The 25234-nt window shown below is 35.5% G+C and overlaps 1 protein-coding gene across 8 annotated transcripts in view; it reads left to right on the forward strand.

Moving 5' to 3' along the window:
• The first annotated feature begins 240 nt into the window (after positions 1–240).
• slc24a1 (solute carrier family 24 member 1) overlaps positions 241–25234 on the forward strand; it is a 35581-nt gene continuing 10587 nt past the window's right edge. For 3 of the 8 annotated variants that reach the window (XR_012394025.1, XR_012394026.1, XM_021473276.3), the window contains exons 1-6: positions 241–524; positions 2597–3784; positions 9519–9581; positions 10816–10924; positions 16733–16816; positions 17333–17424. Coding sequence is in view for 3 of the 8 variants with exons in the window: in XM_021473276.3 (XP_021328951.2) it covers positions 2747–3784; positions 9519–9581; positions 10816–10924; positions 16733–16816; positions 17333–17424 (1386 nt within the window). In the remaining 5 variants the exon portion in view is untranslated. Of the gene's footprint in view, positions 525–2596; positions 3785–9518; positions 9582–10815; positions 10925–16489; positions 16541–16732; positions 16817–17332; positions 17425–25234 lie in introns of all 8 variants that reach the window. The other 5 variants (XR_012394027.1, XR_012394028.1, XM_009293603.5 and 2 more) reach the window with 2 other exon arrangements.

Here is a 25234-nt window from a genome sequence, read left to right on the forward strand (position 1 = left end):
TATCACTCTCTCACTTTGTGTTTGTTTGTTTTAAAAAGTGTAAAGATGGAAAACGAGTAAAAAATTGCATGTCCTGAAACCTATAAGCCTAATATCACCCCGGGAATAAAAAATATATTTACAATTTTAATACTAATCTGTAATCCATAGTTCATAAAGATAATTACCAATAATTACAAAAGAGAAATTATTTTCTCGAAGTAATTGTTAGCCTTCGATTTGTATTTTTCTAGCCACTTTACATCGACGTTCAATTTCTGGGAATTGTGAATGAGACGCAAATGATCAGAATAATTGTGCTAAAATGGCTGGAGGAGTAATGAGAGTGTGGGGTGAGAGTACATCTAATCCTCTTAAAAGACTTCAGGTATTAGTTTTTGTGCTGATCCACGCTGAAGAGCCTGTCCTGCGGTGCGTCCTGCTTGACCTGAAGCCGCTCTCTCTCAGCATCCGCGCCTTCCCTGCAGTCCAGCTGTGAGGGAGAGAGAGAGAGACGTAGCGCTCATCGCATCGCCCGACGACCGGTACGTTTCTTTAAGCTTAACTATAATTAATTATGACATTAGTAGAATAAGTATTAATGTGCATATCTTTGATAATATATTTCATTAAGCTATTTTAGGATTTGATACAGCACTGATACAGCTTGACAGCAACAGTTGATGACACTTTGTATTTCACTATTCATTCCGTTTCGTTTCACACAATGATGCTCAGTGTTTCACTGTTTTTGTGGAAATTGCTTAATGGCAAACGGTTGACAAAACTTTACACTGTAGATGCAATCTGTTTAACACGGTTTTGTTTAGAGTAAAATGTTCGAGATTTTTTTCTTTATTAATTTATTTAAAAGCAGTGTAAAAAGGTTGTGTATTATCATCATTCATTATTACTATGCAGTATGATTTTTATGACACTTTACCTGAATTAAATAGCATTTTAAATAGATAGATAGATAGATAGATAGATAGATAGATAGAAAGATAGATAGATAGATAGATAGATAGATAGATAGATAGATAGATAGATAGATAGATAGATAGATAGATAGATAGATAGGCACAGAGACTGACCATTTAGAAACAGGTGATAATGTAAATGAACCTACTTTTGGATCTCATTCAGCTGTCACCCCCCACTTTTAAAATGTAAGTATCTATATATAGTCGATATAATCTATAGATAGATAGATAGATAGATAGATAGATAGATAGATAGATAGATAGATAGATAGATAGATAGATAGATAGATAGATAGATGGGCACAGAGACTGACCATTTAGAAACAGGTAATAATGTAAATGAACCTAAAGTTTTGGATCTCATTCAGCTGTCACCCCCCACTTTTAAAATGTCCGCTACACTATCTATCTATCTATCTAGATAGATAGATAGATAGATAGATAGATAGATAGATAGATAGATAGATAGATAGATAGATGATAGATAGATAGATAGAAAGATAGATGATAGATAGATAGATAGATAGATAGATAGATAGATAGATAGATGATAGATAGATAGATAGATAGATAGATAGATAGATAGATAGATAGATAGATAGATAGATAGATAGATAGATAGATAGATAGATAGATGATAGATAGATAGATAGATAGATAGATAGATAGATAGATAGATGATAGATGATAGATAGATAGATAGATGATAGATAGATAGATAGATAGAAAGATAGATGATAGATAGATAGATAGATAGATAGATAGATAGATGATAGATAGATAGATAGATAGATAGATAGATGATAGATAGATAGATAGATAGATAGATAGATAGATAGATAGATAGATAGATAGATAGATAGATAGATAGATAGATAGATATATAGACAAACAATTAAATTGATAAAAGCTTGAATTTTCTTATGAATTAATAGCATTTTGTTGCACTGTATAACCCAATAAATTAAGGAAACTCAAACCGCTTAAGGAAATCGATTGCAAAAAAAAAACATTTAACTTCAAAAACTAATCCTAATGAGTGCTGTGAACTTAATCTATTTGAGTTAATAAAGCAATGTGAGCACAGTAAAACCCAATCAATGAAGAGAACTCAAACCCACTGAGTATACTGTAAAACCTAATGAGTTAAGGTAACTCAAACCATTTGAGGAAACCGATTGCTACAAACCATTTGCGTAAAAATAATAATCTATTTGAATACTGCGAACTTACTCCATCTCAGTTGAAGTAATTTAATTAACTCATTACCTTCGACATTACATTGAGTCCAAAACTCTTTTCAAATGAGTAGAATTACCTTTCAGTCAATTTTGAGTTAACTACACTCATTTCATTTGATAAAGTTGACTGTTGGGTTTTATAGTGTTTTTCAGTAGCAGTTTTATCAATTTTGACAAATTTCTGATGTTTGATCCACTTTTAAAGAGTGTCTCTTACAATGATTTCCAAAATATTATCAGTTTAATCCAATGTAACGTGTTGGTTAGATAAGGTGTAAGTCTTAGAACAGCCTTAGGAAAGTAGCGTAACGTCCACTGTAATCTGCTGATCCTGCATTCAGTGTTGTTTATGCAACTGTTGCACTCAGTGTTCCTCCTTTTATCTTCTGTAAGGTCTGTGAGAGGAAACCTCAGCATCACAGAGAAAATGAGATGAAACAGTCTGAGAGTGAGTCCTGCATACCCCTGCATCTTTTAGCGGGAGGTTCTGGGTGTCACAGCCCTAAAAAACAACTCTGTGCCCTTTAGGAAACACACTAGAAAATGTTCCTGACTCGAAGGAAGAGACTTCATCTCAGCCGGATTATATTTCTTCTGTCCGGGGTTTTCCTTTGCTCTTTATATCAACTCACGATCAGAGCCAGACTTCCAGATCCCTGGCCCGAACCCCAAAGAGCCGGAGACCCTGAGGATGGCTCTGGACTTGCCCTGGAAGGAGGACTGTCTGAAATGCCAGAAGTCATGACTAATTCGACCACTGTTCACCCAAAAAACTCAGATGAAGTCCGTTCATCAGAGACTGTAACCAATGCACCTGTCCTAACAACATCTACTACAACTGAGGCACCTTCCACAACAACAAACAGGACAATCGTCCACTGTATCTATGTGGATCCAGACCTCCCAAAACCCACTCCAGTTCCAACTCCAGCAACTGAAACGACCACTCTGGTGCCCAACACTACCGCGTCCCAACCTGGAGATGCACCACACATGAAGGGCGAGTATCCGGAGGACATCTTTTCCATTGAGGATCGACGCAAAGGCTGGGTCTCTCTCCATATTTTTGGAATGGTATACATGTTTGTTTCTTTGGCCATCGTCTGCGACGAGTTTTTTGTCCCAACTTTAGGGGTTATAACAGACAAACTGGCCATCTCTGATGATGTAGCCGGGGCGACGTTCATGGCCGCTGGAGGCTCAGCTCCTGAACTTTTCACCTCTTTGATTGGAGTCTTCATTTCTCATAGCAATGTGGGCATTGGGACCATCGTTGGCTCGGCTGTTTTTAACATCCTCTTCGTAATTGGAATGTGTGCACTGTTTTCACGCGAGATGCTTCACCTCACCTGGTGGCCTCTCTTTCGGGACGTGTCCTTCTATATCCTGGATCTCATCATGCTTATCATCTTCTTCCTGGACAACACCATTATGTGGTGGGAGAGCATGATGCTGGTGGGAGGTTATGCTCTATATGTAACCTTCATGAAGTTCAATGTTCAGTTAGAGCGCGCCTTTAAGTCTCAGCTCAGCAAACACAAGAGCATCGTCAAAGTCATTGCGGTGGAAGAACCAGAGAAGGTACGTCTAATTGTTTTTGCTTTGGGTCAGATGGATTTGGCTACATGCCTCATGTGCAGGGCAGAACAATTTTGGCTATTTCTCCACAGAATTTTGTAAAAAAAATCTGATCAGATTTATGTGGAATGATTTTGAGAGTACAAGATCTGAAAAGAGTGGCAGAGTGGCTCAGTGGTTATCACTGTCACTTTGTAGCAGTAAAACGTCACTGGTTTGAGTCCCGGCTGGGCCAGTTGACATTTCTGTGTGGAGTTTGCATGTTCTCCTCATGTTCGCATGGGTTTACTCCGGGTGCTCCGGTTTCCCCCACAGTCTAAAGGCATGCAGTATAGGTGAATTGGGTTAACAAAAATTGTCTGTAGTGTTTGAGTGTAAATGTAAGAGTGTTTCCCAGTACTTGGAACATAGTTGGCGAGTCATTCTGCTATGGCAACCCTTTGATACATAAGGGAATACATAAGCCGAAGGAAAATGAATGAATGAAGATCTGAAAACTTTCATTTAAGTTTTAAAAAGCAAATTCAGTTAAAACCACTTGTTTTGTAAATAAAGCTGCAGTAAGTCTTTCATATAATATATCTGCAAAAATTATACTGTACATAAATTCTGTAAACATTTGCATTTTATTCAATCATTTTACTGAAATTAATATTAAACATGAGTGTCATGCAGACATAAAACATAAACATTTTTATTTCTGTATTTATTTAACAAATACCATTTATACCTTAATAGTAGTTTTTGGGGAGTCACTCACCACATGATACCATTTATTTTGTAACCTAAAGTAATTTTTCCATCTTACAAAATATCTTTTTTATTTTTTTCACAAATATTTTAACAAATAAGGTGTGAATCAGTTTAAATTAATCTAAATATATATTTTTAAATGTATTCTTTAACATTCCTAAATAAATAGTCTATATTTGGGTAGCTGCAGATTGATTGATTGACATTAAGCCATTAAAAGGATAGTTCACCAAAAAAAAAAGAAAAGAAAATTTACTCACTATCTACTTACCCTCAGATGTTTTCAAACTTTACAAGTTTTGTTACTCTGTTAAACAGTAAAGATGATATTTTGAAGAATGATGGAAACCTGTAACTGTTGACTTCAATAGTATTTCTACTGCAGACATCAATGGTTACAGGTTTTCAGCTTTCTTCAAAATATCTTTTTTTGTGTTCAACAGAGTAAAGAAACTCAAAAGATTTGGAACCACCTTTAGGTGAGTAAATTTGGAGTAATTTTTTATTTTATTTTTGGGTGAACTATTCCTTCGCCATGTGAAATTTACCATGTGATATTTAATGAAATGAACATTCATTCATTCATTTTTTTTTTTTGGCTTGGTCCCTTTATTCATCAGGGTTCGCCGCAGCGGAATGAACCACCAACTTATTCAGCATATTTTTTTCACAGCGGATGCCCTTCCAGCTGCAACCCAGTACTGGGAAACATCCATACACATTCACACACACATACACCATGGACAATTTAGCTTACTTGATTCACTTATACCGCATCTCTTTGGACTTAAACCGAAGCACTCGGAGGAAACATGTAAACTACACAGAAAAGCCAACTGACCCAGCTGAGACTCGAACTAGCAACCTTCTTGCTGTGAGGTGACAGTGCTAACCACTGAGCCACCGTGTCGCTCAGAGATGAACATACTCATCATAACATTTACATTTAGTCTTTTAGCAGACGCTTTTATCCAAAGCGACTTACAAATGAGGACAAGTAAGCAATTTACACAACTATAAGAGCAACAATGAATAAGTGCTATAGGCAAGTTTCAGGTATGTAAAGAAAGTGTAAGAAGCAAAACATTAGTCATTTTTTTTGTAGTTAGTGGAGGAGTCAGAGAGGGAGTTGCATATTAGTAAGGAAAGTGGAGACTAAATAGTTGAGTTTTTAGTCGTTTTTTGAAGACAGCGAGTGACTGCCGTTCTGATGCAGTTAGGGAGTTCATTCCATCAACTGGGCAGATTGAGCCTGAGAGTTCAGGAAAGTGATTTCTTCCATCTTGGGGATGGAACCATGAGGCGACGTTCATTCACATAACGCAAGTTTCTGGAGGGCACATAAATCTGCAAAAGTGAGAGCACATAAGAAGGGGCGCAGCCAGAAATCGCTTTGTAAGCAAACATCAGAGCTTTGAATTTGATGTGAGCAGTAACTGGCAGCCAGTGCAAACGGATGAGTAGCGGAGTGACACTTGCTCTTTTAGGTTCATTAAAGACCACTCATGCTGCTGCATTCTGATCATAAAAGATGTGGACTCAAGTTAATCTTGTCTTTTTTAGACTAATACAAACACAGTGTTGACATTTATTAATTTAGAACCTTGTTATGCAAACCGACCAACTGTGCATTTAATAAACATATTTTATCAGCACTAAGATCTATAACTTAAGACCTATAACCCTGTGCATTACTATCACAATGCTCAATTTGGTTATAGACCACATGTCAGCAATCAGCATAGCACTTTAATCATATTTATCACAGAAACATTTACTTCTGTTTTGAACAAGGCTGCTGCTTTACTATGTGGTAAATCTTCAAGTAATGCGGAACCATTATACTGCTGTAATATCTGCTATTGGATGTGATAGCATAGCTATAATTGCATCCCACTCAGGTGAATGCGAGTCACTTATGTTTATTCATTGAGCAGATATGCACGGGTTTGCTTTTTCCTTTGATAAACAGAAATGAAAAGGATCTCTTGTGTCTGCTGCGGCCAGACATTGTTAATGAGTTGTCTTGTAGCAGACGAGGTATTCGGAGCAGGTGCGTTCGGCTCAGAGTGACGGCCCCATCTGTATTAGTGACACCATCCCGTCACATATTAAAATCATGAGGCCATTTTCACAAGTTCCTTTCTTCATCCTGAACATCCCTCAGATTAGACGTTGTGATGAGATGCAGGTTTAGAGAGATCAACTCTTGATAATCTGTCATAACATCTCAGTGTTCACACTCACGTGACTTTAATCTGAAGTGACAAACAGACAGTCAGATTGTGTAAACATGTCTCATATTGTAAAAGAAATGTTAAATAGTAAGTGACAGGATGCATTTGCATTCACAATAAGGTATTTAGATGCTTTTCATGCACTTTCATATGATCAAAAATATCTGTCATAGAGCTTCTGGACTTGTTATAACACAGTGGCTTCTCTGATCTAGAGATATTGACTTAATCTGCTGAGGGTCTACTGTGATGTTCAAACTGTGTAACATATAGAGTGTTTAAATCTGATAAGTGTGATTGAAGCTTATATAGCGTAAGAAGGCTTACTAGACTTGGAGGACCTAGATCTCTGTCAAACTAAACCCAATGGATTGAATTTACCACAGATAAGTAAGTAACAAGAACAGCAGTAAAAATACAGAATTTAATTTTTTTTTAACATTAGGGTGTTTATTAATGTGTCATTTTTGTAAACTAAAGCTAAATACAATTTTATGGTAAATAAAACAAAGTAGACAAAAATGTTTAAGCAAGAAGATGCCTAGGAAAGTTGAAGGGCAAATTTTGACCTAAAGTTACTTTTATTTCACCAGCTTGTTTTTTTCTTGACCAGAAAATGACACAGGCTTCTCCCAAAAGATAAGACGATGTACAAGAGGCTTCATTGTGGAAAAAAATATTTCTCAGCTTTTATTTACATTTAAACAATGGAATTTGCCAGGGGTGTGAATAATTTTGGGCTTTACTGTGTAAAGTGTTGTAAAATAAATTACAATAATCTATAAATAATATAATAGTTTAAAATGATATAATAATAAAACACTGGATGCCTCAGCCACATTTTTTTTACATTCATAACAAAAAAAGTAATAACAGTACTCAGCATAATTGAGTACACCCCATTTTGTAAATAAGTATTTGTATCTATTTGTCAGTGAATATAGGCAATGTATTTTGGTGTATTTACACAAAAAGTTTTGTTTAAACAGATATATTTATTAAAATAATATTTTAGTCACTAAATGTCTTTAGAAGTTGAATGATAATACAATTAAACAACTAATATTGCAAAAAACATTACAACCTACAACATTTCTTTAAAAAAATATTTTTCTCTTAAAATATAAAAAACTTCTAATAAAAACTCTTGATTTTTCCTCTTTTTTTATATTTGTATTTAGTATTTTTCTATAACATATAAATTTCGGTGTACTAGTTTTTTAGACCGTTATCCTAAGTTATTTTGTTAGATAAGCTCCAGATTTGGCTATACTGACTAATCTAATACATATGCAATACTGCAATACTGACTAATCCATATGCACAAATATTGTATATAGTTTTCTATTAAAAATATACATTTTACAGATAGATTTGGTGAGGGGAGTACTTATATATGCTGAGCACACTCTTTAGCTTGTTCAAGCTGCTTATTTAAAATGAGCTGAAACAACACAATTCTTGAGATTTTATTGGGACAATTTAATGTTTATGTTCAATCCACACAAATTTGTTAAAAGTGTTACATTAACTTAATCGATTTGTGTAGGGACAACATGAATTAATTGTGTGGAACCCTGCATTTTTTACACTGTATATTTAATTTTAGAAAAAATACAGACATGAATACATTATGTATTTTAGTGTATGAGGAAACTTAAAGGGAAATTTCACCCAAAGATCCAAACCTTTATGAGATTCTTCGGTTGAACACAAGAGAAAATATTTTGTAGTGAGCTAGTGACCTCCAACCATTGACATCCATAGTTTTTGTTTTTCCTACTTTGGAAGTAAAAGGTTACAGGTTTTCAGCTTACTTAAAAATACATTCTTTAGTGTTCAATAGAATAAGGTTTAATAAAGTTTACCTATTTAAAGTAGGTAAGGAATCACTTTAGGGTGAGTACATTTTCAATTTGAGGTGATCTGTCCTTTTAAGTATACTCATTCATTAATTATTTTTTTTGGGCTTAGTCCCTTTATTAATCCGGGGTTGCCACAGCGGAATGAACCGCCAACTTATCCAGCACATATTTTGCGCAGCGGATGCCCTTCCAGCTGCAACCCATCTCTGGGAAACATCCACACACACTCATTCACATTCATACACTATGGACAATTTAGCCTACCCAATTCACCTGTACCGCATGTCTTTGGACTCTTGGGGAAACCGGAACACCGGAAGGAATCTCACGCGAACGCTGGGAGAACATGCAAACTCCAAACAGAAACGCCAACTGACCCAACCAAGGCTCGAACCAGTGACCTGCTTGCTGTGAGGCGACAGCACTACCTACTGCGGCACTGCGTCGCCCCTTTAAGTATACTAGTGTAGAATATTACAAATATCCATCTTTCCAATGAGGCGATAAACCGAGCTCCTGACTCTTTGTGGTCATTAAAATTCCCATGGCACTTCTCGTAAAGAGAAGGGGTGTGACTCCGGTGCGCTGTTCCACCAAATTGGCTCTCCACAACACCTATAGCTAGTGTGTGGTGAGCGCACTGGCACCCTTGTCATGTGGTTGCCGTTGCATCATCCAAGTGGATACTGCACACTGGTGGTAATCTGGAGAGACCCCCCCTCATGATTGTGAAGCGCTTTGAGTATGTGGCCATGCACAATAGAAATACACATTACATTAGATATTTACAACATTAAAAATAAACTTTATAATAATAATATAGTCACCTTTATTCTCTGAATATTTTGCATACTCTGTAATTCTAAATGGTGTTGCACACAGGATAATGGAACCTCAGGTGAAGAGAACAGGCCACCTGAACCAGAAGACAAGAATCGATTAAAGGTAAACAGAAATGTGCAAAAATATGTACAAACATCAATAGATAAATATATGTAAATAAATCACTGGATTAGGAGTCAGAATATATGTGATCCTCTGATAACTTTTTCAAATTAGAGTGTAAGTGGCTAGAGAAGCAGCTGTCAATCTCAACTAGTGGACCAATGATAATGTTGAAGCCCTCCGTGATTTAAATTAAAGTCTAAGGACATGGTTTGTTCACACAAGTGCAAAATGTGGAAACAAAGCAAAGGGGATAAGACTATATGTTTATATATAATTGGAAAAAAAACTGATTTTGTTTGTAATTTAGAAAACTTTTAATGCAGAGTTCAATCTTGTGCAAAAGAGATTTAAATGTGTGGGGGGTTTTTTGATTCACAGTTATTATTTTTTATCCCTGACCTCATTGTTTCTTATTCTAAAATAATGTAGAATTTATTTTTCATAATTTGAAATTAAGCTTACATATTTTTTTTGCATGACCTCAATAAGTTCAGGGGATCCTTTAAGTTTGATTTATGCCATACTATAATCAACAGATAATTAATGTTTCCAAACAAAGTCCTTCTTCATTAGTTGCACAAATATTGCTATGTTGGCCTGCTGTGTTGTTCTGATTTTGTGAAATCAGCCTATTTTATGTTGTTGTATCTGCATATCAAGCTAGCAACATTCATGATTGTCTTTATCAAATTATATATTTCAAATATCCTATTTTACTAATATTAGATTATTCATTTAAATAAATAGGATGTACGTATAGCCTGTAAGTTCAAAGTAGGGTTCATAGGTGATGTCTGTTCACATGAATGCACTTTTTTTGCCTTTTAATTCTTTAAAATAATTTTTTTTAATTTGGAGTTATTGATTGAGTAAATGCCACATGGTATATAAGGGTTTTGTTTAATAATTCTAAATTGTTTAAGTAACATCTAAAATAAACACCAGGAATACACTCTATTCCACTAATCTGTTACAAACAGTTCTTTAGATTTTTAAAATATTCTTCACACTATTCTTCACACAAGGCTATTTCAAGGATTATTATTTATTAAAAGGTAACTCTGAGATTTAAAAATGGTTCTTGTATGGCATCACTGCAAAACCCCCCTTTGTAATATTTATTTCGAAGAGTGTTTGATCTATGACCTCCACTTCAGGATGAGACAGAAAGTCTGTCAGTATGATAATTTAGCGTGAGCGATTGTCTGAATGTTTCCTGTGTGTTGTGCAGCTGAAGCCCACACTGCAGCGCGGGGGCAGTTCAGCCTCTCTGCATAACAGCACCATGAGGAACACCATCTTCCAGCTGATGATTCACACTCTGGATCCTCTTGGAGAGGGTAAGAGCCCTTCAGTGTCTGAACCCTCATAATGATAACTCATTAAGCACACAATGCACGAAGCATAACCTGTTGCAGTTCTGCATGTTTAAAGGGACAGTGACCCAAATATTTCAATTGTCTTATCACTTACGGATGTATGACTTTCTTTCTTCCCTATAACAGTGATTAGAGCCCTGTATGGACAAATAAACACTGATATATTCTTCAATATAGATATTTACACTACCGGTCAAAAGTTTGGGGTAAGGGTTTTTTCATGTTTTATTTTTTAAAGAAAATGATTCTGTTCATCAAGGCGGTATTTATTAAAGGTAAAAAAAGAGTTAAATTGTTAAATATTTATTACAATTGTAAATAACTGCTTTCTTATTGTATGTGGTTTCGAATGAAATTATTACACCAGTCATTATTGCTTTTATTACTATTACCATTATTAAAAATGCTTTTAATAACAATAAAAATAAATATTAGAGTGATTTCTGAAGGATCATGTGACTCCAAAGACTGAAGTAATGAAGCTGAAAATTCCTCTTTAAAATCACTGAATAAAACATTAAATTAAATTATAAACTGCTTTTAAACAGTTATTTTTTTAGTGCAATAACATTTACAATTTTACAGTTTGTACTGTATTTTTGATTAAATAAATGTAGCCTTGGTGAGCAGGAGAGGCTTATTTTAAAACATTTAAACATCCTACTGACCCCAGACTTTTGACCGGTAGTGTAATTCATTCATTAAACTCTTCTGGACTCATTTGAGTTTTTTAATAGTATCTATTTACTTATTTATTTCCATTATAAACTGTGTTATATCACTCTCTTTCACCAGCACTGCATATTTATAGATGATTTTATTTTCTGATTTTCTTGCGTTTTCTATAGCGTATCTTTTTTTAGGTCATGTGCATGCCTTCATTTCTTCATGACATATGACAAAACATATATATATTTCATAGCAAAAATGCCATTTAAATCATACACTGTAAAAGATTTAAATCTATTCAGAGAGCTCTCATGATTGGAATTACAAGAAGGAAAGCCATACAGTTTTGGAACGACAACAACATCATGTGGTCATCACAGAACTAGAATTTTTGCATAAACAATGCAGTTCAGATATGATCTTACTAGCAAACATAAATGATTGTTATTTTTGAAATTTAGTGGTTCATTTCTCAATCTAATGATCTCATTTACAGTAAATACACCAATCAAAAGGTATGATTTCAAAAGGTATACATTTGAAGTCAGAATTATTAGCCCCCCTTTAATTACTTTTTATTTTTTAAATATTTCCCAAATTATGTTTAACAGAACAAGATCATTTTCACATTATGCTAGATAATATTTTTTCTTCTGGAGAAAGTCTGATTTGTTTTATTTCAGCTAGAATAAAAGCAGATTTTAATTTTTAAAATACCATTAAAGTCAATATTATTAGCCGCTTTAAGCTATATTTTTTCGATAGTCGACAGAACAAACTATCTTTATACAATAACTTGCCTAATTACCCTAACCTGCCTAGTTAACCTAATTAACCTAATTAAGCCTTTAAATGTCACTTTAAGCTGTACAGAAGTGTCTTGAAAAATATCTAGTCAAATATCACTTACTGTCATCATGGCAAAGATAAAATAAATCACTTATTAGAAATGAGTTATTAAAACTATTATGTTTAGAAACATGAAAAAAATAAACAGGGGGGCTAATAATTCTGACTTCAACTGTACATTTGTTCCAAATGGATCTACATGGGTACCTTGAAAGTACATCAGCACCTTTTGTACCTTTTTTCTGAAAGTAATTAATAAAACTATTGTAAAGTTAATTGAATTATTCTTTTTTCAATTGAAGTAATATTTTGATGATTTGAGCGAACATATACTAGGGAACCAGTTACTAAATAATTGGCGTTTACTAAATTACTAAACACCATGTTAAATGGGTTTGTACAAAATGTATGATTTGGAAATAACAACTATAAAGTCATAACTTAACCAGACCTTAAACATAAATGTCACTGTGGCATGTGAAAATATGTGATTGTGCAAATTCATGATCATTGATTAAACTGTCAAAACATACAATTGTCACAAACCGTCGTAAGATTATGATGGATATACTTGTTAAAGTAAATGCAGAAAATGTATAGCCTAAGAATATTGTTCTCTTTGATTATTTAAAGGGATAGTTTACCCCAAAATTTAAATTAAGTCATTTATTCACACTTAACTTGTTTAAACCTGTTTATCTTTCTTTCTTTTGTTAAAAATAAAGAAGATATTTTTGAAGAAATCTGAAAACCTATAACTATTAATCTCCATAGTATTTGTTTTTGAGTGATTTTTGGTTCACTGTAGATTTTTGTTTCAGATTTTGTATGGTTACACCTTTTTACAGATGAATTGTAAGAATAATTGTACAAAGATCAAAATACCAAATGATCTACTGTGTATTCCCTCATGCAAGGACCGTGAGGCGTTCAGAAGTGTAGCAGGAGAGTCCCTTTGTCCTTCTCCCAGTACAAATGGATTAGCAAAGCGTGTTCCATATGATGACAGCACTAAGTCCAGATTGATACTAAGAAGATAAATAGCTCTTTCTCAGTCTATGGAGTGGAGAGTGATTCATAGTAGTGAGAGAAAAGGGGTCGGGCCCACCAAGTCAAGTCACATCCATGTGTATGTCACCCCTGTTTTCAATTATATGATTTGAGCACCGCAAAAATGTAAAGATAAAAATCTGTGAACCTCGCTAAGCTCAAACTAAAATTGGAATAGATATTAAAGCACTATACTAAAGGTATGACTTGATATGATTCTCCCTGATGGCTGGCATGTACACATGTAAATCAGAAGCTGTGGTGCTCTGTGGGTCAGCGTTTTGATGGCTGAGGTTGGTTCTCTTGACCTTCAGTCTATCCTCAGGAGACTGTGCAGCACTTGCGCTCTCAGGGTCCTCAAGGAAACCTCCCTGCACTGCGCTGCTCCATCATTAAGCTGCTTTTGATTGAGCTCATAAAGGCTGGATGAGAGCCAGGCTTGAGCAGCTCACTCCTGCTAGGGGGCCCTCTTTTACTGCAGCGATAGTCAATGAGATTGGTTCATTTGTAGTTACCTTTACTAATAAGTAACTAATGAGTACAACTCATTAGCTAACTAATAAGTACAGACTGACATACACACACACACACACACACACACATACACACACACACGCACGCACGCTCGCTCGTACGCACACACACACACACACACACACACACACACACACACTCACACAATACAAACCTATTCAATTTTCCATTTCAGCTGTAAATACATTACTGAAGTAATAAAGGTAGTAGAAACCTTCCAGTTCTAAAGGGACACTCTACTGTTTTTTGGAAATAGGTTCATTTTGAAAGTCAAAGTTTTTATAGTTTACAGTTTACAGTTTTATAGTTTTTATAGTTAAACAGTAGAGCTTTACTATTTTTGAATCCATTCAGTCAATCTCCAGGTTTGGCCAGAAAACCTTTAGCTTAGCTTAGCATAAACATTAAATCGGGTTAGACCATTAGCATTTTGCTCAAAAAAGATAATTTTCCTATTCAAGGCTTGACTCTTCTAGAGATACATTGTGTACTAAGACCGTACCATGGCTGCAGCTGGCACACTTATATTATGCTGCATCTGAAAATTGTCAGATGCATATAACTAAGTATATAACTAGGTATATAACTACCCAGATATATAACTAGGCTACAGTGCTGCTTATTAATTTTGGAGACACCCCTCACTGCAATCTATAATGCAGTAACAACATGCATATCAATGTCATGCATGTCGATATCATACCTGTGTTAGCGTACATGCATAGCGCATGTTTTTACAGAATAGTGTCTTATAGAATTTTGATTTTACGAATGAATGCATGTAGAACGGTTATGTTCATTTCATCCAAGTAGATACGCAGGCAGTTGTTGCTAGAAATGAGAATTATTTACATTATTTATTAAACTACACATTACAGTGCATGTTTACAATCCAGTGTGTGGAGTAGTTGTTTGATGTCTACAACCACTCTAAACCTAAACCCAATCATCACAGTTATTAACATCTTAACCTACTCAACCCTAAATCCAAGCATCACAGTAAGCATGCAGGTTACAATGTCCACTACATAATGGTCATCTTGTGTGCATCACTTCAATGTGCATGATGTAGTACATGTATATATGCATGGTATTTATATCATAGCACCTGCTGCAGCTATGTTCCTTGATTATTATGCTGGAATGAGAGGCTAGTTCCTATATACAATTAATATACAGTACGGAATTATTACCCCCCCCCCCCCCAACTGGATATCAGCTTAGAAAACAGCAACTTGTCATTTTTCATTGGTTTTTAACTACAGAAGTGTCAAGCTTTAAATTAAACAATTATCGCAAAACATTTTTTAATTTGTTGTGTGAGATGCTAACGGTATAATCCAATTGTATGACTTCTGTTAAGATAAGCTCTGGTCAAATCTTTTTAGCCCTAGGTGACTTGTAAAATGAGCCAATTTTCAAAATAAGTTGAGTAGTCCTTTAAGGAATAGCCCAGTGGTGACATTTGGATGACTAAGCAAACATGCACTGATCACTTTCCTCTCTACACCAAAATTCAAACACAACAGCAAAATGACTGTGGTGAGATATGGATATGTTTGCACAATTTTGCAGAATCATGTTGACAGAAATCTGCTGATAGCTCTATATAATCAATCTAAAGACTTTTTGGATTGTGAAAAATGACATCATAATTCAAGAGTTCAGGCTTGATTATTTACCAATTTCTTTAACAATTCAGTACATTTAAAGGGATAGTTAGTTGTGAAACACAAAAGAAGATATTTAGAAAAATGTTAAAAACTGGTAACATCCATTCTTTCATTTTCATTTCGGCTTAGTCCCTTTATTAATCAGGGGTCGCCACAGCAGAATGAACCATCAACTAATCCAGCATGTGTTTTACATAGCGGATTCCCTTCCAGCCACAACGCAACACTGGGAAACACTCAAACACTCTTGCATTCACACACATACATTACGGCCAATTTAGTTCATTCAATTCACATGTACCGCATGTCTCTGGATTGTGGGGGAAATCACCTGGAGGAAACCCACGCAAACATGGGGTGAACATGCAAACTCCACACAGAAATGCCAACTGACCCAGCTGGGGCTTGAACTAGTGAACTTCTAGCTGTAAAGCCATTGTGCTACCCACTGCGCCACCGTGACGCCCCTGGTAACATCCATAGTAGGGAAAACAAATACTCTGGATGTCACCGGTTACCAGCGTCCAACATTTTTCTAAATATCTTCTTTTGTGTTCAACACAAAAAAGAAACTCAAGTAGGTTTGTACCAAGTGAAAATGGTGCTAGAATTTTCAGTTTTTGGTTAACTCTCCACTTTAAACACTGCCACTTGGTATTTACAAGTCAGTGCAGACATGAAGGGTGTTTGGAGCTGTATTTCTTAATTCGCCTTGGTATTTACTGTATATGACTCTACTTTTACTCATTAGAGTCAGTGTTTAATGGAGATGCAAAGGCTAGAAGCTCTTTGGAATGTAAAGGTAAGGGGCTTTAGTGTTGTGTGATGTTATTCTTGTGTTTGTTTTCCTGTAGCAGCCTGTGTGATCATGACGTTTTGTATCACGTCTCTGTGAAATTAGGGCTTTCATCATCTGTGTCACTGCCATTGTTGACCCTGACAGTTTCAGTCAAAGTCTGCATTCAAGCTATATTCTCCCTTTCCTGGTTTGCAGTGAAATTTAAAGACAAGGCTCAGATTTTGAACGACATGGCCCGGGGGAAGGTAGAGAACAAAAAGAAGGAAAAATCTGGTGAAGGTGAGATTTTACGATCTTAGTCTGTTCTCTATTATGATTGCGCAGAGCTTTGTAGACAGGTCTCTGCATTGTCCTACCTCACAGATGAGCTCTGTTGCATATTCAAAACGGATTTTAATGTTGCATTTCCACAAGCGCTAACGCAGCAGCTGTGTGCTGGATGAAAGCTACAAAGAGAGGGCACGCTGCCAGGAGTTTGGCCCGTTTTGCCCTCTGCGCCGCATCCCGCATTCCATATTTCCACCTTTTGTTTCTACTTGAGAGCTGCTTTACACATTAGCTGACATAATGACCAAGCTCCATCTCATGAATTAAGCATGAGTGGCTTGGAATCAATTGCGGATTATCTTGCGCCGCGACTGTGGGCTTTGAAATTGCCGCCAAAAAGATACCGCAACATTACTCACTCCTATTGAGGAAATCTTCACTCCACATCTGAGAGGAGCTTGTAGTATTGTTACATGCAAGACTTAACTGCAGGATTCATTCATGTTTTACTATCATGGTTTAAATAAGGTGATGATCAATCGGAGCAGACCAAGGATTCAAAAGACGCGCCTCCAGGAGCCAAAGATGAAGACACCAATCAGAAGTCTGAGGCACAAAAGGTGGGCCTACTGCATCAAAACAAATGTTTGGAAGAACAAGCAAGAGCTCTGAGACACTTGCGTGCTTTTAATGAGCTTATCAATTCTTTACCCTGTTGTAAAGCAGACAGAGGTGATCTGATTTATATAGTACGTCATTCATATTCACATTTTTGTTCAGATGAAAAGTCTGTCATCTTGGGCTGGGCGATTTGGACTAAAATCTAAATTTTGATTAAAACTCTATTACGATTAATGAACGATTATTCATTTATTAATTTATTTTTTGTCCTCCATGTTTACTGACAAGTTGTGTACAGTAAATATGCTCAAATATTACAAGTGAGAGATTTTTAAATGGTGCATTACTTGATTTTAAAATAATTGAAGGAAGCAAACACTATCTACTATCTATGGTCATTTATTGGACATGAACGTTGAACAAGTGAAATTAAAACACACATTGCCTAAAAAAAACTGTCACTTTTTTTCTTATAAAAAAGTGAAAATGAATAGGTTGCACTTTTGAAAACAAAATAAATTATTTTTAATGTTTTTCCTATTAAAAGTAGAAAATAAACAGTATCTCATGTAAATAATAACTGTAAAAATAACTCTTGTATATCCTGTAAATAATATTTTAAACAGTGTTTTTCTTGAATGTAAATAATATATTTACTGTAATGGAAAATATGCCGTCCAAGGTTTCTCTGGTGCAAGCTTTCAATCATCGTCAATGTAGTGCAAACGTGCGACTTGTAGTTGCATTTTTTTTGAGAGGTGCACGGGTATGCGACCACACCTGTGTGTTCAACGCAGAAGTTTAACTCAGTCTCAACAGAGCAGGGTCACGTTACTCCACAAGCAGAGGCAAAGTATTTGACAAAATGGACCTGAAAAAATAAGTATGAATATAGGTTCTGAATGTCGATTACTTAAAAAAAAAAAAATTTTTTGACTACCTTTTCGATTAATCGCCCAGCTCTACTGTCATCATTTATTCATTCACACTATGTTCTTTCTTCAGTGGAACACAATGCGAAAGCTTTTGAACAATGTAATCTAATGGCAATGAAATACAGATTTTAAGACTAAAAAAAACAGACATGATGTCAAAAACACGTCAAAAACGCCAATCGATGTGATATTAATTGACTTACTTGATGGCAAGACAACATCCAAATGACATTGTCATTAAAAAACACATCAAAAATCAAGTACAGGTCTGTTTTGCAATCGTTTTTTGATGCGTTTTAATGCCAATGTCAAGCTCGTTAAAATGCATTTGAAGGATGCAAAGTCCAGTGTAAATTTTTAATTTAGAATTTAAGCTTTCAGATTATTATGTTTTATTTGCCTGCCAAGCTCAAACTCTTCAAGGCAGGATGGATTCTGCTTGACCAATAGTTTTGGCTGGAAAAGCTTGTTCTGAACGTGATTCCTAAGATATTGTTAATATAGCTGTGCTGTGGACTGGAAAATTAGAATGATTTCTAAAACTAGATGAAAACAGTTATTATTTTTTTGTGTTAACAGGCCTTTTTTCCTCTCTATGATGTGTTTATAAGAGAAGTACCAATGACCTAACTATTGTTTTAAGTTTAAATCTTTTCAAAGAATTTATTCAGTTCATGAAAGTGGTCATCTCTCTGACTTCTCTGCAGTTTTCTAGAGAATATAATTTCTGACTGAATGTATTTAGATAGACTACCAACCCAGGTTTTTCATTATTTTTGAGGCTGAGAAATTCCAAAGTCTTTTTTCCTTATGGTTACATGGAAGAGATAAAGCTTTATATTATTTCACAAAAGAAAGCTGTATTGTGTAAATGATGATTAAACTTTTATTTTATTTGGGGGATTTAACACTTTAAGTCAAGCCTGTAATTATGTGTGTATGTGGGTGGAACAGAATTGATCACTAACTCTATTTTAAAAACTAAAAAATGCTGGAGTTTTGTAACCCAACTTTAGGTCAAAAATGGACAAACCCAACTTTGGGTTAATTTTTCAAATTCAAATTATATTACACTTTCTCAATATTTGACCCAATGTTGGGGTAAAACAAGCATCTCAAAGTGTGCACACATTCACGCTTATTTGTAAAAGCAAATGTTTTCTTGTGCTATCATTGAGGAATAACATGAATTAAGTAAATGATAACATTTTTATTTTTTTTTTACTCAAAAAGACAACATTTTTGGAAAAGACTGAAGTTTTCTATTCTATGTTTTAACCCAAATTTGGATAAAAATATGGATAATCCCACCTGTGGGGTTTAAAAATATATGTAACAAATAACAACCCAATGGTAGGTGAGTTTGTCTATAGATGTATTGTAGGGATAGTTTACAGTTTAACCCAAAGAATGACCAGTCTGGTAGATGAAGAAGAGCCGGAGTCAGAGATTTAAAAAAAATAAATTAAGTTTACTGAAGATAGTTTGCAGTTTCATTCGCAGAAGCCAGCTTCAACACTCTCAATGAGTTCCTAGGCCGCTCTGCCTACAGTTTCAACAATCGAACAATTATACTCTTTACACAAGTCCAGAAAGGGTGGGATCCAGGTAAACAGTTCTCATTGGTTACAACAGAAATAGACAATTCTAAATACATGCGTCAAAGAAACATAGTATCTACTTCCAGATATGGATGGCCTTAATGTGTGCGTCAAAGAAAGCCTTGTATTTGTATCCAGATATGGATGGCGACCTGATGCCTAGAGGTGAGGTCGCCCTAAGTTATTAGGAGCTGATCTCCAACCTGTAAAAAGCTAAACCAAGAACACAATAGACACAAAAGACCATCTGTGTTAAAGACTCCAAGGATGTTTCTTGTACGTTCAGCTGTGTTATCAGGCTGGTTCAAGACTGTTTCCATCAACAGTCTGCTGCAATATCTTGGCTACACACAGTCTGTCTCCACACAAAAAGGAATTACATTACTATTAATTATACTCAAAAACAGATCAATCAAACAGCTATAAAATTATAGGCAATATATCAGGACAATAAAACAGGTGTCTTCTTCTCCTCTGTATTGGACCTCTAGACATAGGAACAGATAGAGAGAGAGAGAGAGAGAGAGGTCTCCATGACCTATGACCTGGTCTGTGTGTCTCCTGAAAACAAAGTTAAAATAGACAGGCAAAAAGAGAAACAAGGACACAGAACATTCTTACAGTAAGCAGTTTTAACTTATTCATTAGTTAAAATCAATTCACAGTTAAATACTGAGAAACAGGATGATGAAAAGGATAAACGGTGGTCCATGATGAGATGAATTGGAAAGCAGAAATCCGAATCCTTCAGTCCCCCCTTTTGACCCGAATGGAGTCCAAACTCCACTTCCGGTCAGCCAGTGAGGTCACTAAGGAGAGTGAAAGTAATGACTCATGCTCCCTTAATAAGTTCGCAGAGTTTTCTTCACCCCTTCTTGGACAAGCTGGAACCTAAAAATTCCAGTCCCCAAGCTAAGGGCTCTTTCACTCTCCACTCACAAAAGGAGTTCACGCTTCTCATCATCGGTGGGATTAAGGGTCCTGCAAGCAGAAGTAAATACATACAAAAAACAACAGCGGACTAAAGTCCAGAATGTGAACACAAATGCGCAAGCCCTAAAAGTCCTCCAGAAGTAAACAACTCAAAATTCCATCGATACTTCCTCTGATGCATCTACAACTTGCTCCAACTCTAAATCCAAACATACAGGCCAATTCTAAGGTTCAGAGATTCTCTGATCAGACACAAAAGGTCATCCACTCGACCTAAGCCACACAGGATTCAAATTCATGACCTGCAAAAACATCTTTATTTTCACCAGTTTTAAAACCTTCATCAGCATGTTCTGTAACTTCAAATTAGAATAATGAAGCATTTTTACATTAACACACATTAAACATGCTAACAGCACAATAGTCCAATTCAGCACCATTACCATGTTTAATTATTACCTTGCTGAACTCCATGTCAGTCAAGTCCACTTAAAATATCTTTTCATTCAAATAATGATGTGATTGTAGTGATGCAACACATTCCTCTGTATTATTGATAGGAAGTGTACAAGCACCCTTGTCCTGGCTATAATGAGCCAAATTCACCTTCACAGTTAACAAACTAATATCAAATCCACTCTCTGGAAGCCGGGCTAAATGAATTGAGCCAGACCCTCAGTCACCTCAAAGAGACTAGATATAGATATTACCTGTTACCTAAAGACCAAGAAAGATGTAATGGTTTTTACAAACTATTAATCCAAGTCATTAACATGCAATAAGAGGGATTGTGAATCCATTTCTTTTGTTCCCACGTTTTAGGGGTTTAATAAAATCTTAGTCAAATTCAACAAAGATCAAACCTGAGTAATTCAAACTCAAGCATCTTTTAACAGAAATAAGACTAAACCTTATAATTATCTTCTCAAAGTGTCATTTGTACCATTTACTTTACTCTGACTAAACCAGTCAACATAATCAGAAGCAAACAGTATGATTTTGTATAAAATTCATTTGATTCTTACTGTCTGGTCAATTAGAAATGCTCACAGTTTAGTTATTTGCTCAAACTTTTGATTATTTGAAAATCTTTCATACCTGTCATTTGACAGTAAAACCTGTTTAAAAGCATTACCAATTGAACAAGAACAGACTGAGTTAACAACTCTTTTACCACATATAATAAAGACTCTTGCTTGGATATGGACTACTAAATTTTCATTTAAAGACAGTCTAAGTTTCTGTAAAACTTGTCAGTATTCACAATAATAATATTAACTTGAGTTGACTTGACTGCTTAAAAATGCTGTTAAAGTTCACGCTGCATTTCTGTTTACTAAAATGTTCATTTTTGCTGCAGCAGTATAAATACTTCTTACTGAATTTAACCATCAGATGCAAACACTTTCATTCAACTTTATCTCTTTGTTCTATACAACATCCAAACAATTATGTTCCTCTTCCATTGAGGACACACACACATAGACAGAGTGATTTACTGCAGCATTTGCCTTTAACACAAATGACTTCAACTCAATTCTCTGCTTATTTTTCCTATGCTAGAGTGAGGATGCTTTCTGGACTATTGTGGTTAGTGACTTAGCCAATGTCACTGTTTAAATGCCATCAAGTCTAAAATATTTAACATTAATATTCAGATAGCAAAGAATTAACTGTAATTAACCTTTGAACTTCTCAGTCAATTTAGACATGGGTTTGTAACCTGATATGGATGGCAGTCTTCAATTTCACAGCTATAAGCTAATAAAACTTGTTTTAAAATTATTATTATTCCAGAGAGTAATCTGAATCAGGAAAAGAAGTCATTATTAACGATTGCAAACAGAGCCGGATAACCCATCCATTTAAAGCTCATCTCATGGTCTGCATCATCTTTTCATCAGATTTACTCAGCATTATTGACTTCTGCAATGTCTGGCATTTCGCTTATACAATCTGTAATAATATAACACTCATTTCAGAGGTTAGTGACAATATTAATACAGCAGGGACGAATCATTCCCTCAGGACAATAAGCATTATTGTACCATAGATATGAATATTGTGACAGCTCATCACTAAGTTTGCTTTTGGTGTTGAACTCGCACAAATTTATTCTTAAAATTCTCTGTCCAGTTTCAACTGGATTTACATGATCTTTTATCAAGTTTCAAAGTTTCTGTTCATAATCAATGTCTTTTCTAAGACAATCAGCTGGTGCAGTTTGTTTTCTTAATATCGTTGCTAAGCAAGTCGATAACAGAAACAAAACACAACTCATGGCTTCACTCAAACAGTCTCTGTCTCTCTGTTTCATGCACATAAATTTTCAATAGTCTTAGACTATAACATTAAAATTATTACAATTCAGAATCTTTAATCATTCACCAACGTTCCAAATGTCAAAAGTTTTTATCTCTCAAAACTCAGTTGGAATTATTTAAAGACCAAGAGAATTTCTTGTAATTATTTTACCTTAACTGCTTAGTTCCATTCAGCTGTGTTATCCAAACCATCTCACAGCCAGTTTTTATCTTTAGCCAGCACCATCTCGTAAATGTCCTTTGCCAATGATAAGGACCTGCATCAGTAAAATACTATGAAAAATCAGACACATCAGTTAAAAATCATCTCAGCTTCACATTCAGGAATTCAGCATTCTTAAAATTCAGACATATAAAATATCCAGTGCTGTTAAAGCAGCCAACCACATTGATATTGGTAAAATTTTAAGAAACTTTACTGTCTCCAATGGTTCTTGAAAGCCCATTGCCATTATCTTTTTACCAATCATCTCCTTCAGGGTATTATACCCTGGCATAGTCCGTTGATGCTTGTCACAAGGACAGACATGTCCTCAATAAAGGCAGGATTCTCGTGATCAGGTCTGGACGGGGCCACTGAGGCAGATTACTGTAACTTCAAACAGTTCCCCTCTAAGGATGCTTTAGGCCGATAGAGCATCACCCCAGTCCAGCACCATCTTTCACATTAAACATCCCCCTTTTCGGGTAGATGCCCCGGGGTTTACGAGGGGTCCCATGCCTTAGGTTGTTTTCCACTTTGGCCAAGGGAAAATCTTACCCGTCTTAGGGAACCCCCCTTCGTGCCCACCGGTCAACTGCCACTCACACTGCAAGCTCCTGTGCAGGCTTCCTCCTTGATTCAGAATTTTCTGCAAACTTGGGAAAGCGCAGTCAAGAACCATGAAAGCCATTGAGACTACCTACTAGAATTTAAACATTGAGACAGGTTAATCAAACACTTAAATCAACTGAATATCAAGCTGAGATTATTCAGGGAGTTTAGATATCACCCTGATCCATTCAGTGTCAGGGTCTGCTACCTCAGTACAGCCATCAGGCCCTGTATGTGATGGTGGAGACTAAAGATAAGACAAAAGTTACAAACAGTAATAAACCACTGAAGACAAGACAAGAAATTTCCAAACAGTAATAACAACTGTTCAAATTAATTAACTCTATAGCTCAGGGGGTATATTAGTGTTTTTCAAGATGCTTTAACAAAAGCATTTTCATTCATTCATTTCTCTGTTCGCTTAGTCCCTTTATTAATCCGGGGTCGCCACAGCGGAATGAACTGCCAACCTATCCAGCATGTTTTTATGCAGCTGGTGCCCTTCCAGCCGCAACCCATCACTGGGAAAACAAACAAAAGCATTTTGCAATCTCTTATTTGTTAAATTTGATTTTTAATTACCTCTATGAGTGCATACAAATTAAAATGTAGAAACTCTGTATTCATTCTAACATTTAATTTGCATCTGTGTTTTGTGATTTCCAACTGAGCACTGTGCTTATCAATTGTTATGGAACAGGCAGATAGCAGCTCTTAGCTGACATCTAATGAGAGAGAAAGAGAGTTTTGAGCAATCCAGAATGAAAATGCATGTTTACTGAATTTAAACATACATTAAACATAACATTAACTTCAATACATAATTTTATCGTAATATCTTTTTACTCAAGCCCGTCCTAAAACATATAAAACAGAGTTGACATGCATTTTCAAAGTAATGCAGTTACAGTCAACAATAGTTTTAGATCTTTCAGCGGTTAACTGCATCCATCAAAGTATTATTTGAAACCCCCATTTATGTTACATATATATTATTAAAAATACATATATCCAACCATAAAGCTGCTTGTTTGCACAGACTTACATGGCACATTTTTATTCAGACATGTCTCTGTTACTTTTACAGCCAAAACTCAGTCAATAGTCATGGTGAGGGCTAAACCAAGATAACAGTGCAGTCACACAGAAACTTATCTTCTAAGACAAAACATAAGCTATTCTTTATTCCCATAATGTTACTG

The sequence above is a fragment of the Danio rerio genome, chromosome 18 (assembly GCF_049306965.1).
Source record: "Danio rerio strain Tuebingen ecotype United States chromosome 18, GRCz12tu, whole genome shotgun sequence".
Taxonomy (NCBI): domain Eukaryota; kingdom Metazoa; phylum Chordata; class Actinopteri; order Cypriniformes; family Danionidae; genus Danio; species Danio rerio.